At 35.3% G+C, this 17,031-nt stretch overlaps 1 protein-coding gene across 1 annotated transcript in view; it reads right to left on the bottom strand.

Moving 5' to 3' along the window:
* The window catches only part of DCDC1 (doublecortin domain containing 1), a 283,783-nt gene that overhangs the window by 97,672 nt on the left and 169,080 nt on the right, over positions 1 to 17,031 (bottom strand). The window contains exons 16-19 of the mRNA XM_087921221.1: positions 15,095 to 15,213; positions 14,386 to 14,446; positions 5,020 to 5,175; positions 4,637 to 4,794 (exon numbers count right to left, since the gene is read on the bottom strand). Of these exons, the coding sequence (XP_087777347.1) occupies positions 4,637 to 4,794; positions 5,020 to 5,175; positions 14,386 to 14,446; positions 15,095 to 15,213 (494 nt within the window). The remainder of the gene's footprint in view (positions 1 to 4,636; positions 4,795 to 5,019; positions 5,176 to 14,385; positions 14,447 to 15,094; positions 15,214 to 17,031) is intronic.

Below are 17,031 nucleotides of genomic sequence, written 5' to 3'. Positions count from 1 at the left end.
ATTTATTTTATTCCATGAAGGAAGAAAAACATCTGCTTTATTCCAGAACAAATTATTACTAAGGAAGAACAATTAAGACTGGGTTGTATCCAATACTGACTATCTGCCAATAAAAAAATAAAATGGTGGTCTAACAGATTTCCCTTCCACTTCAGTCCCCCCCCCCATCTGTTCTGAAAGCTTGGAGGATCTCTAGAGCAGATTTAGGAAGCATAGTGGTAATGCATAGATCACATGAGTGCAAATCTCCTTAACTAATGAGTGTAATCCAGTTTTAACCATTGTAAACATCAGTTTGTGTTCCTATAAAGAAAAGTGCACATAAAAAGTTTGCATGGCAAATTATGCATTTATTTTCTTTTGCTCTTCCATTTTATTATGTGCTTTTAATCAAAAGAGGTTAAAAGAACTTTGTACATTCAGGTAAAAAGTCTTAGCATATAAGAGTCCTGAAGGAAAAGGAAAACACTTATTTATAATCAATTTACTATGATACTGAAATAAGAAAAGGCAATTATAATTAAAGCAATTAGACAAAATGGTAACTTTAGCTGGCTAAAGGGAACTTAGGAATATTAAGCATTGCAAATGGTTAGCACTATTAAAATAGTAAGATAAACATTTGATATATTTTTATAAAATGGAGAGGCCATCAGTTCACTATTTTCCATGCAAATTGAAAAATGTACAATTTTTGACTGAAAAAGTACAATCCAAGAAGGATCTTAATTTCACTTAGAATGCCCTGCAAAGGTCTAATATCCAATGTGAACTTGTACTTTATAATTAAATAAATGCCACGTAAATCATTGAAAGAAATGTCAATCCCATAACTGGCAGCTGCTTTCCCTCCTGAAGGGGAGGGAAGAGTAGGAGTAGGGCAGCAAGCAACCCCTACAGCAGTCAGCAAAGTCACTAGTGGGAAAACAACAAAGGCCTTTCCATGCAACTAGCACAGATGTGCCCAGAGCCAAACTGTCAGAATCAGTTAAGATGACAGCTACTCACAGTTGATTATTTCCTTCTCACAGGTCACTGGGTGACAAGCTGGGTCACCATGCTTTGTTGGCTGCTACAGTTCTCCCTCCACAATATCTATTCAATTTAAATAAAGGTAAGTTGCTCAATTTAATATAATAATGCAAACAACTGCATCCTCACATTGTCAGGAGAAAACAAATGATACCCAGTTTTGTACCATCTTGAATTAGTTTTTCTGTGGTCCTGAGAAAGGGAGAGGAAAAATGGATTTGAATTATCTACCTCAAACAGAGAACTAAGTAATTTTGTCAAAATGCATGTAATGAAAGCTAATTTGTCCCCAGTTCAAAGCTTTAACCTTTAGAACATTTAGATGGCAAATAAATCATGAGGAAAACCTTGGATTTTCAGTCAAAAGAATCTGTCATAAATTCCTCACAGAGTAAAATAAAGGGAAATGTTGAAAAAAAAAATTAAAACATAAACATCTGTATGCTATAGTTTGAAAAGCAAAGCAATACTGCAAATCATTTGCTTTTAGTTAAATTTAAATTACAGGAATTTGTTTACCCAATGGGAATACAGTAGATAGGTGTCCAATTTTACCAAAATTAATGAAACAAAAAATGTGACTGATACTGAGGCAACTCAATGAAGTAAAAAATAATAATTTTTAAACAATTAATGTTAGAAAATAGTGTTCATCTCCAATCTGTGATAACATAATTAAAAAAGAATAACAAAGTCTTTATTTTAAGCAAAAAAGATATCCTACAAATCTTATGACTTGTTCCTAATATGTTTTAAATTACTTGGAATCATCTCCTGTGCTCCTTTTAAGTAGAATTGCAACAAGTACAACAAATAACTATGCATTGGATGAATATACTTTATAGATAAAAATTGGTGGGCATAATGCTATTTCTATTGCATCTTCTTGGAACCTAAAAACAGTTCTTGAAGATCAAGGAACTTTCTGAAATATTGAATGATTTGGCATGAAACACCTCTAAAAAGTTTTCTGTTGTTTGTCTCCTCACGTTAGAATCCCCCTTTCAAAAAGTTCATTGATTGTGCCTTTTATTGACACCAGGGGCTGAAAACGAAAGGCGTGGGAAATGCCCGTTGTTCAAGAACAGCTGCACTTAAAAGCATACCATATAAGGTCATTTTGATTGAAGACAAAATGCTGACAGAGTCATGAAAAAATGTGCTCCATTCTTTAAGTCCTCCTTTATGGCAGAATTCTTACTAGTGTAAAATTGGAATAATAAGAAAAAGCTTTATATTGCCTCCCATCCCCTTAGAAACAAGAACAAACAGAATATTTTCATATTCATATTTAGTATTACAGATCTTCACCTTTTAGCCATTTCAGAAGAAATAATAGGAATAGGAAAATATTTCCCTTCACCATGCTAATTCATTTTGGATCTTATTTTTCATTCATTATATTTACTCAGAGATTTAAAAAAATATTTTAGAGTGAATCATATTGTCAATCTGTATCATATTAAAATACAGAAAAATAATATAGGATGCATCTTCTAAAACAGTGGTTTCCAACCTTTGCAGCTTGGCATCCCAGTTGAGGGTGGAGAGGGGGGAACTAAACTGTATGAGCAGCCCTTGTGCAAGTGGTGGACTAGCACACATGCAGCTTGACTTGTGTGAGTTCCTGCCGGTTCGCTGCTCATGAAAGTTGAGATGCACACATGCATATGGTCTGGCCAGCCACTCGCATGGCCCAATTCCAAATAGGCCACAACACAGTAGTCCAGGGGTTGGGGATCCTTATTCTACAAAACTTAGTGAATCCACTGATTTTTTAAATGAAAAATTTAAGATGTTACAGGAATACTGATTGGAGCTAATGAATCAGAAGTGGCTCCTGGGATAATAAGAGTTTCTTCTTCTGTTATATATCACTTACCTCTGCAACTTTTAATCTGTTACCACTGGCTGGATTTCAGCCCTGCATTAAAGCCAAACATGCTCAAAAACACACTCAAAATCTGGTTCTAATCAGAATTCTAAATACAGGCCCAAAACATCCCAGAACTGTTTTAACCACAGCTGGCCTTAGTCATATATAATACTTGATATATAGTATCTAATTATAGAAGAAGTGCAATTGACCAGGAGAAAAGGGTAAGAAGTATAGATCAAAGGTTGGCAAACTCTACCTATCAAGAAGGTTTTTCCCAGAACTGAAGGCGATCTAACTCCACAATCATTGAAGTACATGTAACACAGTATAGCCTGTGTCTGCCTTTAAGACTAGAATGAAATTTGACATACTGTTGGCCCATTTAAAAATGCACTATTAAATCTAAATTTATCATATATATATATATTAAAATGATTTTTATTTCTACCTCACAAAGCACTTATATGCTTGTTACCTCACAAAGCAATTCTAGGTGGCTCACAACAACCAATAAAAAGGTGAATAAAACAAATTAAAGAGGAATAAAACCAGGCACTAGCCCCATCCTAGACCAGCGGTTGGGTGAACAGCCAGATCTTCATGCCCTTCTGAATGGCTAAAAGGGTAGATGTCTCAGATCTCAGATGGAAAGCTATTCCAAAGGCTTGGGCAAATGCAGTCCCACAAATAATCTGGCCCTCTGCCATGTAGAATTTTAAAGGTGATAACCACTCCTTGAACTGCACCTAGAAACCAAATGGAAGACTCTGCAGCTCACATAATAATGATGTAATTTGGGCAAACTGTGAGTATTAGAATTGCCCATGCTGCTGCATTCTGGCCAGCTGCAGTTTCTGATAGTCTTCAAGAGCAGTTCTACATAATGTACATTGCAATAATCCAGCCACAAATACCATAATGTAAACTAGCAGGTATTCAGGACATTATTCCACAAAGCATGTTTAAAAGCTGATAGATAGCTGAAAAGAAACAGAAATGCCGTAATACAAGATCCCTCTGAAAACTGATATAACAGTACTGATTTTAATGCTGGGCTTATTTCAGCAAAGCTCATATTTATGTAATATAAAACTAACAACCCTTAAATAGGCTCCATACTTTTATTATGAAAACTGTAAGAAATGCATATTTAAAGAAAGAATAGAATAGAAGCATTTATATTATTTTATATAGCTAAAATGAGAATTGAAAAATGTACATGTTTTTGTTTATTAATTGTAAAGTTCTTTTATTTTACCTTTTAAAGCACTTCAGTAATTTCATTGCAAATATGTATTAAATGTATAAGTGTTATCTTCTTACAATAGTCAATATAACATTGGTTTAAGACATCCAGGGAATTTACAACAATTTATTTATATGAATCTAGGAAACTGTTATTTTGCATATATAGAATTAATAAATGATAATTAAATACCATAAATTATACACTTTATGGTGTTATGCTACAATTCATGCATAATACGTAATGATACTTTGTCCTCAGTGATAAGTGTAGACATCAATCTTTTTTTAAAAAAACCTGCATAAATGTCACCTCCTTCCTCCCCCTTTCATTAGATTTGGTTAAAACTCCATTTCTCCTTGCAAGCCAGAGGGCTTTTGAGATATTTCACTAAGATCCAGGAAATCAATCTTACATAAAACTGAAGGAAAATTTCTAATGTCATTGAACAATAAATATCAACTCTGTCACTAGCTTACCTTTGAGCTGAGGCCTTAGGATGTTTCTCTTCCAGTTTCCTCACCAATGCTACTGTCAGCTGGCAATTCTCGCCTGAGGTACCTTTAGGCATTAAATGGGCGTCCAAAGGTCTGGAAAGTTGTTTCTCCTTGCTGTTGTGGTCACTATTTTCTAAAACCTGTGGAATTAACATATAAGGAATCATAATGCTTATGTTGAATAAAACTCAGCAATCAGAGAATTTTAATATAAACCATGAGGAAAATACTTTTTTAAAAAAGTAGGATTTGTATATTGAGTATTCTCTTTTGTATTGTTGCTCTCTTTTCTGGAGCCATGTATGTTAAATTGTAATATCTCCCTTCAAATGATTTTCCTCTGAAAAAAAGCCACTTGCTCTGACCTCGCTCTGGTTCTGGTGTGGAATAGGGATGTCTTCTGAATTGTCATCTATCTTTTGATGAAGTACAGACTGGACCTCATGTGTGGAGCATTTGATCTGGACCATCTCTTTTACATTTAACTCTTCTAGGTAAGTTAGGACAAACTCAGGGTAAGCCTGTAGTGAGAAATAGAGTAGTTGCATGTCTTCAGTTTGTAAGCAACCAACCAGTGATATACTAGTAAATGCATAATTTACTGCCACGGACAGGCTCTGCTACGAGTCACCAAACAGCTGATCAATATGCAACATGGTACAGCTCTACTCTGCTCTCAGCTAGCTCACAAAATTCATGAAGATTTGAATCTCATGAGCCAATAAAGCTAGCTGCAGCACACTAAATATAACCAAAATATGATTTGCTAAATGTCCTTTGTTTAATCAGTATTACAAACATATTCATGGTTTACATCTCATATTCCACAGTTTGAAATTATTTTCTTCAATCTATGAATCTATCCTGCTTTTTTGACCTAATTTATTCCTTTGGTTTCTTTATGCACAAATCTGCTTCTGTGTTATCATATTCACCTAATAATGTTTCTATCCCATTTTTCTTTTGTTTTTTCATATCTCCATTTTTCATCTTTAAATCCTGTTTTAGGCTTCTTTTTTATATCAGCGTCATACGTGAAAATTAGAGTAAATTTCATTTATATTGAGAGTTTTTAATTATTTATGTATTTATTTCAGATAGAATACTAAATTGGTACACATACAATATCGAAAGATATATTTCATATTTGCCCTCCCTCATTATGAGAAGAGGGAAATGATGGTTTTATCTCAAATTCACAATATGCTAGCTATGCTACAGTTGGGCAACCCTCTGGCACCTTCCCTTTATTTCAAACCTTCTTTGATAGTCCTGCCCTTCCATTTCTTTAAGAGGAAACATTTAGAAATGGTTGAAGTGTCCCCTTGCTTTCAATTTATATATACTGGTTGGGGTGTACCTGGGCACAGACAGATCCCCCCTGATACCTCCAGCTCAAACACACCCCAACCAGGCACCCAGATGAAACCTAGCTACCTAACTAATGATAGCCGTCCATTTACCCGGAGCCAAGCTGCACTAAAGGCCTCCAATAAAGTAACACAATGTTGCCAGCCAATACAGAGACAAAAAGAGCCAAAAAACAGACAGGAGATATTAGAAACACCAATCAAGCAGAACACAGCAAACTCCAAGACCAATAAACACAGACCAAGACTCCCAACCAATCAGGGTGAAGAAAAAACCATTCTGGCACAGCAATAGGCTGCTCCAAATTTAAATCTGAAACCACTATAAAAGCCTGACTCACAGATGAACACTATACAGAAGCCTGATGATGGCAGATGAGATTCTGCTGAAACGTTGCTACAACTTTAAAAGCACAACTACTATGACGTGGGAAAATACCCGAACAAAGCCGAATGCTATATATATATATATATATATATATATATATATATATATATATATATATATATGGATCTTTGGTTGTTGGGTTTCTCCCGATGTAAGATTCGAAGTATCTAGGCAGCGTTTCGATGAAGTCTCATTCATCATCTTCAGGCTTCTGTCTTGGCTCTTGCTTCTCAGAGAAGCACAGAGCCGAAGACAGCAGCCTGAAGATGATGAATGAGACTTCATCGAAACGTTGCCTAGATACTTCGAATCTTACGCGGGAGAAAACCCGAACAACCAAAGATCCACATACAAATACCCGCGAGAACCTCAGAAAGCATACATACATACATACATACATAAATACATACATACATACATGTCTTTTTTCTATTTATCTTGTTTCTTTACTTATTAAAAAGTTATAAAATAGGGGTGTCCTATTAATATGTACATATGTTCAAATCACCCTTCATCAAAAATTCTATATAAATCCTATGTACCTTTGTGGCTCTTTGCTGTTGGCTCAACTGGGTATAAGACACCAGTAACTGACTGTAACCCACTAGCTCTAAAAAAAACAAAATGAGAGTTTGGATCCTCTCCACATGTTGGCATTCATTGGATATGATTTAGCATCAGGTTAAACACCACCACTTCTCTTGAAGCTGGCACTTGAAGATATTTTTTCAGATGAGAAAAATTCAGGGACAAGTGAAGCTGATTCCCTGAAATCCATTGGTCAAGAGATGATACCTCAATTGCCAGCATCCAGGAAGAAGCCATTTCAAGTGCTACTATTGTATTGAAGTAGCTTCTCCACAGAAGCCAGGTGTCATCCGTAAGATGTGAACAACTCTAATGGGTGAGAGCTTTGAGGTCTGCTTGATATTTACCAGCCTTCAAGAAAACTCCTAAGAAAATAACACTGGCTGTTTAAACCTACATGAGACAGCATATTTCATTAATATCTGAATCAGATTTCTTAAAGAACTTATAAGCAAAAGAAATTAAAGATATAAGAAAAAAGGAAATATGGTTAAACACCTTTCGTTATATATGTTTTTATTTTTTATCATTGCAAACCATCACAATTTACACTGTCTCTGCATCAATTCATATCTTGTTCATTGTTCTTTAAACATGTCATCAGTCTCTTTTTGGGATAGCATCAGCTTCATTGAGCCATGATTTACTGGTCACCTCCTTTTAATTCATCTGTTCATTCTTCCTTCATATATTTACTTTGCAATGAAACTATTATTTATTCAGTGTAAATAACTAAACCACCTAAACACAATTCTTTTGTATTTATTGCTCATTTTCATATTCAATCCATATTCATTTATTATTAAATCATCGTTGGCAGTTCTTGTAGTCACTCTTTCTATTTTTTTATTTGTATGAAGGAACGATGAGGGCAATCTTTCAATCAGGTGTAGATGCAGTCTTCATATACATATTAAGCAAGAAAGCCTCCATATGCAAACATGTCCACAGTTAGCATTTCTCCTATTATCCTCTTTATCTATGTTCTTACAATTTATCAACACTGTTAACATTTTCAACTTTATTTTCATCATTTTTTTCTTGAATGTTAACATATATAGCATTCTAGATGAATGGCTTTATACAGGAGTGGGATTCAAAAATTTTAACAACCAGTTCTGTGGGAGGGGTTTAGGTGGTGAGCGTGGCTTGGTGGTCATGTGACTGGATGAACATGGCTTGGTGGTCATGTTATTGGCTGGGTGTGGCCAACTCAATATCACTCACATCGAGGCACGCATCTCCTCGCCTGGCCTCTGATGACTGTGGGGATGCTGCAATAGTCTTAAGTGTGAAAAATGATCATGTCACTTTTTTCAGTGCCATTGTAACTTTGAATGGTCACTCCACACAAGCAAAGTACCAGCAAAGGAGGGGGGGGAAATTCCAGAGATGTTCCTGAAACAGGAAGATCAGTCCTGCCAAGAATGTAATAAGGGTTAACGAAGAGGCAGTTTCTGTAAGCAACACCAGAAAGTTTCCTTCCTGCCTTCCTTACAGGATAAGGCCAGTAATTTCTTCTAACATCTGGTTGTCTGAACTGCTTAGAATGTTAACAACTGGTTCTAGCGAATAGGTGTGAACTGGTTGAATCCCACCCCGGCTTTATACTGTTTATCTATATGAATGTGAGTTTGAAAAAGAAAAAAAGCACTATGAGCTTATGACCACAATTGAGTCCCAAACGTATGTGGCCAAGTGAGACATTTGTTAAGTGAGTTTTGCCCCATTTTACAACCTTTCTTGCCACCCTTGTTAAGTGAATCTGGCTTCCCCATTGACTTTGCTTGTCAGAAGGTCACACGTGGTGATCATACAACCCCAGGACACTGCAACCATCATAAACATTACTCATAAACATGAATCAGTTGACAAGTATCTGAATTTTGATTACATGACCATGGGGATGCTGCAAGAGTTGTAAGTGTGAAAAATGGTCATAATCACCTTTTTTCAGTGCTTGAATGGTCACTAAATGGACAGTTCTAAGTTAAGGACTACCTGTATTACACAGACGTCTTGCTCAACTCTTCCCTTTTACATTACTGATTGCTGGGTCTTGGTGACAGAATTAACAAAGAACAATTCGCTAAATTAATGTTTCCAGAACTATGAATTAGTACTAAGTTATTTAAAGCAATAGGCACCCAGCTCTTCTATCAAGTTTTGTTTAATTTTTATTTTGTTTTTGGTAGTTTTTGTTAAGGAGGCTTTGTTATTCTGCAACTCAACTGAGTTTCCAAGCTTCAGAGGAAAGATTATTTTTTTATATTCTTAAGTGAAGTGATGCCTATGCAAAGGTGCTTTCCTTTAGTACATGTGTATATATGAATATTACCATCTTATAAAATTTCTCTGTCTGCTGAGGCAGGAAACATTTTTAAAAAATCTAGCTTTGTTTCAGCAAGAATTACAATGTCTTTCCTTTTCCTTTCAGCTATAGCTTAGACTTCTCCCATTTCTTTGGCATTTTGTGAACTCAAGCTTAAATTCCTTTGGTTTTTCATTCCTGTCTGCAATGGTTTGCCACAGGAGGCCAAATTATTGCTGTACTTCCATGATGCACCTCACTCCTCCACTGTAGTTCATGTGGTGTTTGTTTTAGATAAAGGAAAACACTACAGTACTCAGTGAGGTATCTAATCCTCTAATATAGTACAATTTTTTTAGTTTTTTTCCTGTTTCTTCCTTTATTAGTATCATCCTCATGGAAAGTGTTTTTGCAATTATTTCAACAGAATTACAGAAAGCTTCTAATGCATCTGCTGATCACACACACACACACACACACACACACACACACGCCTAGTTTTTTTTAATAAAAATTATTTAGTTCCTCCTGTTGTGTAACATTCCCTATGCTACTAGGCTCAAAATTCTCGGTTTGGATAACTTAGAACTGCGTCGCTTGCAGTCAGACCTAGGTATTGCATACAACATTATACGTAATAATGTTTTACCTGTAGGTGAGAGTTGTTTTTTGTTTTAATGGCAATAATATGTGCACTAACAACAGAATTATACGTAGTAATGTTTTGCCTGTAATAGAGTTGGGTTTTTTTGTTTTAATCGCAATAATATGTGTGTACTAACAACCGCTTTAAATTCAATGTAAATCATTCTAAACTTGACTGTAAAAAATAAGATTTCTGTAATAGAATTGTCAAAGTCTGAAATGCTCTATCTGATTCAGTTGTTTCAGCTACAAATTTTCGCAGTTTCAGTCACAAATTGACTTCCCTGGACCTTACATCATACTTAAGTGGTTAGTAGAGGGGGGTGCATAAGTGCATTAACTTGCCTATTGTCCCTGTCATTGTATTTTTATTCTTTTATTTTTGTTTGACAAATTCTAATAAATAAAATAAAATAAACATAGCAGAATAGTTACTGTTATTGGTATTATTTGACAGCAAACTATCCTTTTCCATGCTTATTGTCCAGGATGCAAATGCTGAAAAAAATCTTTTGAATTGGGTACTTTATTTCTTTAAAGATGATTTTCTTTGTTTTGTTCCTTTGTTGATCATTTCTTTCCTTTGAGTTTTACCTGCAGTTTGTCCTATCAAGTTGAATCATAGCCAGACTTTTGTTCACTTACATTATACATTTCTTTATGTTATGGACTAAGGAGGCTGAACTATCAACCCCAATTAACCAGCTCAGGCTGTCTTAACAAATAGCAGGAGCAGGTAGGACGGGATTCAAGTGACAAGGGGTGGGATCCCAGACCTTGGACATATTGGCCAAGTATCAGAGAGCCAAGCAGAGGCAAATTAGGCGAGCTTCTTGAGAATCAAAGATGTCCGTGCCTAGCTGAACCTTACCTGCATCATTTAAGAACTGCCACTAGCAATGGCTCTCTGTTGGAAACAGCTCACTAAGCTCAGAGCTGTGTTCTTGTGTTTTTGTTTCTTGTTCTGCTCCTTGACTCTCTGCTCTTTGATCCACACTGACTGACTAACTTCTCTGGTGTGTGATTGAGAGGGAATGAAGTTGGAGTTGCTATCTGCAATTGGGAAAAATAGCTGCAGCCAGGCAGAAATGCTTCCCACCCCATTTCCTTCATACATTAATTCAGCCACTTGCTATTTTACTCACAAGCATCCATTCCAGCATTCCAACTGCCAGTAATAAATTATTAACCATTCTCTGATATTTTCAAGGATGGGGTCATATCCAGAGACATCCTCATCCCACCCAGACTCCTAGCTTACAGAAGTAGAATGAGGAGGGATAGGAAGAAATATGTAAATACATGAAGATGGGGAAATGGAGATGAAGTCTGGAATTTGGCGTCTATTACAAGCAGGCAAGAGGACTATCAGTCTACTGCCAGGACCACAAGCTACAGTGAACAATATAACCTACCAGTCCTACTTGGAGTTTTGCTGAGAGCTTGGTGGCAACTAGAAGAAGAAGAACCATACTAAGACAGCACAACCCAACTAATGTATGATATTTTGGAAGGAGGTGAAGGTTATATGCCACTTTCCAGACTTTTGCTTGAAGTGAGTATTCAAGGACTGAGCATTAAAGGCACATTTACATGGCAACAGCACCTTAAAAGTCCTAGAAGGGTGGAGAGTAACAGTCTATTGTTGGGGAAGCATTGTGAAATAAAGCATTGTTTACAGGTTTGTTGTTTGTCCATTCCTTGGAAAGCAAAACAACAACAACAACCCACAGAGTGACTCCTGGATTGTCATGGACCACATCTATAGTATTTTTTTGTCACTGCAGTTCCCTTTTTATGAACCTGTGCTGCATTTGTGTTATATGGTTTGACTGTCAATTGAACTCTAAATTGCCTATGGTACACTCAGCTTTCAAACAGACCTTCACTTCCCTGTTACTTTTCAAAGCTGATGTGCACCCATGCAGCTGATACTCTGCTTGCCTTTGTATTTTATTGCAGCACTATTTGTCAACAAACCACTTCTAAATTAAATTTATGTTCCTGATTTTTCTGTTGTCATTTAGTTTTTTAGTTGGTTATTTGGGTTTCTTCTCTTTTTTTGGTCACAGATTTATTTATTTATTTATGCATAATTTTTTTAGATTCATGTTAGGTTCTTTCAATATTATTATTCATTGGAACATAACATGTAACTATCACCAGGCTATGAATTCTTACTTTCATATGCATCTACGGATTACTTGAATTCAGACAGTTTGACACAGATTTTAGCCCTTTTGTTCATAATTAAATTTTCACATTCACTTCCATACATGTATTGATTAAACCATTAGGCAAGATCAGAATGTCTCCGTTCAGATTTATACCCCTTCTGCATTCCAGGTTAGAAGTCTCCCATTCACACTTCTCTCACATGCCAGTACATAAGGGATAAGGTCTGCATTAGCAGTATCACAAAGCATGTTTCATCAATTGCCTCCCTTACTCCTGCTGTGAATACCTATAAATAAAATACTAGAACATTTAAAAATTTAGAATTCCTGGGCCTGTTCTCTAGATCAGTAGCACTAACCCTGAGGACAATCAATGACTTCATGATACATTACTCAGTACAAATAAAACCAATTAAAGCACTTTCCAAGTGCTAAAGTCTGCTCAGAGGTTTTCAATTGCATGATCCCACAATAGCCCCTTGGGTCACCCAAATCTCTTGTGTAGGTTATACAATACACAGGAAAGTTTTGAGATACAGGATGGTTTATAATAGAGAGTGTAGGTTTATAATCACTGACTAGGAATTCCTGTGAATTAGGGAAATCATCTTCACTAACAAGAATAGATAAGCAAATGAAAGCAAATAAATGCCTAGATTAAAAGGTTGTGCAAGAGAAGTTAAAACAGGCAAGATGGTGCTTATAGCATCATGATCAAACTCTGACCGCCCCCTCACATAGATATATTTGATCATGATGTTATAAGCACCATCTTGCCTGTTTTAATTTCTCCTGTAGAATCTTTATATGCGAGCCATTTATTTGCAACACTGTCACCGAAAAACATGGATCCAAGATTAGCCTATGATTTAAAAAAGGCTGCTTGTCCAGTAAAGGTCAACTTTTTTATAACACCAAAGTTCCCTTTTTTTTCTTCCCCTTGCCACAACTCCACCCAATTTTGTTCCTGCTTTTCTCTTTCCAGTGAAATAATTCATTCTCCTCACCACCTCTCCAACCTGATATTTCCCTTTTTTTTGTCTATTAGGAAAAAGGAGATGGATATTTGTGCATATGTACTTAGGTGTGTCTTTGTGTTGAGTGTTATGTGTCTAGCAGAGAGTGGTTGGAATATGTAGATCAAAAATCAATCATTTTTTTACATAAAGCATTTTATGTTAAGACAATTAGTTATAATCAGAAATTATTTATGTTATGGGGGATGCCTTCTTTTTTTTTACATTTTGGCTTCCAGCACACAAACACAATACTTATACAGAGTTTCTGTCCACTATAAGAGTAATTTTTTGGAATGGAACTTGTCCTATTCATAGTTACACATATAATATCCTCTCTTCTCTTTCAGAACAGCAAATAAATTTGCCAACCATAATTCTTTCTCTGTCAATAGTTCTGAAGGGTGGATCATGTTGAGATCTCCTTTCAAGATTGCATTTGTCCTTGCACAGAGAGTATAATCAAATCTGCAGTGCATGTTTTGTTGAGTTTTCCATTATACCATAGATGGTGCTCTGAAATAATATTCCCTCCCCTTGTTAACCAGATCGCTGTTTCTGTTAGTTGCAAAATTTTGTAACTATAAGGAAAGTCTGGGTATAAATAGGATTTGATAGATCACTTTCATGATCAAAAACCATTAGCTATAATTTTAGTATTACATGTTTTATTCATACATTGTGTTGCACTGTGTACCATACTTTGGTCTATGCCTGACATAAATACATACATTAAGGTACTCACACAGACACAGACACTTTAGGGTTCAGGCAATCTCCAGAACTGATTTCAGCTGGAGTTAAGAAATGGGGATATTGCACATGATTTCTATTCCTCCTTTTTTTTCTTGTATCTTACATAAGCTTACAAAATTATAAATAATTTGATTAGGAATAAAAATAATAATAAATATCAAATTGCATAATTTTAAATAAAATCAGATTTTGAAAATTAAATAGATACCTTAAGCAGATTAAAATAACATAATAAAATCCATCACTGCAAACATTATCAATAAAGTGAAAATTTCAAGCTTTAAAGATTATGAGGAATATTTTAATAAAATGCTTTTATGATATTCTTAGAAGCCAACATAATACTGCGAAAGTAAATATAATATTTCAATTATTATTCATGAAACAAACTTTCAACAATGCCATATATCGATACATTAATGGATTCCAGGCAATAATAAGTAGCTTATATTAATATGGTATTTAAATATATATACACACCTTAGAATGGATAGAACCATCATTTTCAAATTCCCAGTACTGACATATATTGTTTTTGTCTCTGAAAAAAAAAATGCTTCTAAAGTTAAGAAATCTCTAAACACAAAGATACTCTATTTATAGCACAATTCACATCATATGCCCTAAATTTACTTTATTTAGAAAATATATCAGACTTGGTTGTAGTGTTCCAATTAGTGAACTATATTCTAAATAAGAAGGCAAGACATTATAAAGCTGCCTGGATGGTACTAAACAAGTCATTAACCTTGATCATACAAATTTATTGTGAAAATAGAAAGAAACTATTACTCCCTCTTGAACCCCCCCCCCGGAGGAAATTGAGGTGTAAATGAAACAAAAGCATATAAATGATCTATGACTGAACTCTAGATTATTCACTAAGATACCTAGTTCCATACCATGCATATTTCAGATTCATTGTTAAGATGTTGAGTTCTTATTCTGTTTTGTGCAGAAAGGAAGCAAATCTATAACTATTTCCCAATTATTTCAGGAAGAACTTTCAAAGATGGTTAAAATGTTTAAAGAAATTAACATCTAATAAGGGTATATAATTTAGAGGCTATTTAAATATAATTTAGATCGCATATATTTTCCACTAAATTGTAACATCTGAAAGCAGATCATCTTATAACATTTCATTTCATCTCAATAATTGTACCTTTAGAATATATTGTATCAGTACCTTTTCTGCAGGGTTAACTTATAGCCCTCAAGAGGTTTGCCATCCTGCATCATAGCTCTGATTGGATGACCAACAGACAGACTGCCTTGTGCCATAGCTCGATTTACAATCTTCCCAGCCTTTCAATGAATGGGGGAAAGGGGGTATAAATAAGTGAAAAGAACCAGAAAATTCAACAATGTGTTACAAATAGAGAGGTCATTATGCCTGGATAACTCGGGATATTAACAGTTGGAAAAACTGAAACACTATCCACAACTTAGCAGTCAATGAGCCTTGCTCAGAATCAGTGATCCTCTGTACGACAAGGGTGGCATTTTACAGTTCAGTGCAAAATAGAAGAGACCCTTGATATCTTCATTTGTCTCTTCCCTCTGCATATTTCACAGTGCAGTGATTTAGGGTCCATAACGTGTCACTTGCCATACTTATAACTACTGCGTTTACTTGAAATATGTATGCACAGGGAAAAAAGTTCAGTGAACTGCAAAGACTGCAACACATCTATAGTCATTGAGTCAATTTAAAGTTTTACCTCAAGTCTAAAAGAATGTTGGTTAAACATCCATAACCACATCTGTTTAAATAAATAACAGCAGTAGTTCTGCAGTAAGACAACTGTGCAATCATTTTATTGAGGTTTTTTTTCCCTTTTAGGAATTAAGGCTGCAACCCTAAACTCTAGATTTGGCAGCAACTTCCACCAATATGATTAGGATTTGCCCTGAGGTAAAAATAACTACTTTGGCATATAGCACAGGTTATAACATTTGTGTAACAAGTGGGCTATTAAAATTATATAGGTGGATTATCTGAATTTTAGGTGTTGCCCTTTATATAGAAAAGCTGTCATTTCTGTCACATCTTCTCCTGTTAATAGCTCAATTTTCTGTTATGGTGTACATTCTCTCTCCTATGATACACAGGATTATGCTTAAGTACTTTGCAATGATATCATATGATGCTGGTATTCAATTTCATCATTTTACCCAGCAATTACTCATCTTACCATTACATTAACCTGATGTATTCTGTAAGGAACCATTTTTATATTACTATAATTAAGATTTCTGTTAAAATTCTGTCTATAATAGTAGGTGAGTAGTAGGTCAGTGGAACCAATCCACAATCAATGACAACTGCATCCTTATGCAGGATATTGCAAAGACAAGATTAGCTTGGATTTAGTGATGAGTTTGAGTTCAATCAAAATCTACTACCTTTTAACTATTTATTAAAATAGTATTTATTAAAATAGTATTTATTTTATTAAAATATTAAATCAAGGAATATTAAATCAAGGAATTACCATAAATCATTTAATGTCATATATTAACATTTCTATAAATCACTAGTTTTAATTCTTCTAATTCTGTGATGGCGAACCTATGGCATGCATGCCACAGGTGGCACACACAGCCATTTGTGCGGGTACACGAGCCCCAGCCAAATTTACCTGCACTGCGCACGCGTGTGTCTCCCAGATGATTTTCGGCCTGTTTGAGGCCTTTTTCAGCCTCCCAGAGGCTTGAGGGAAGCCTCTGCAGCCCTTGGAGGCTGAAAAATGGGCCTGTTTTGTCATTTCCAGTATTTCAGAAAATATCTCCAAAGGCTGCTTGAGCCTCTGGGAGGCCAAAAAAGGCCTCAAACGGGCCAAAAATCAGCTGGGAAGCATTGTGCATGCGCAGTGCAGGTCAGGGGGTGGCAGGGGGTATCATGTGCACATGTGCAGGGGGCATGGGGGGGGCGCACACATTGCCTTCTGGGTGATGGCACACTAAATTTTTCATCACAGGAGCCCAAGGTTAGCCACCACTGTTCTAATTCTATATAAATTATTTTTTTTAATAATTATTAAAATAATTATTAAAATAATAATAATTTTAATAAATTGATTTATAAATTAGTAACTTTATAATCTTAATAATTAATAATTT

Source organism: Pseudonaja textilis, chromosome 1, assembly GCF_049901715.1.
Source record: "Pseudonaja textilis isolate UNSWEBS1 chromosome 1, rPseTex1.2, whole genome shotgun sequence".
NCBI classification, from domain to species: Eukaryota; Metazoa; Chordata; class Lepidosauria; order Squamata; family Elapidae; genus Pseudonaja; species Pseudonaja textilis.
This window is presented reverse-complemented; position numbering and strand designations above follow the sequence as displayed.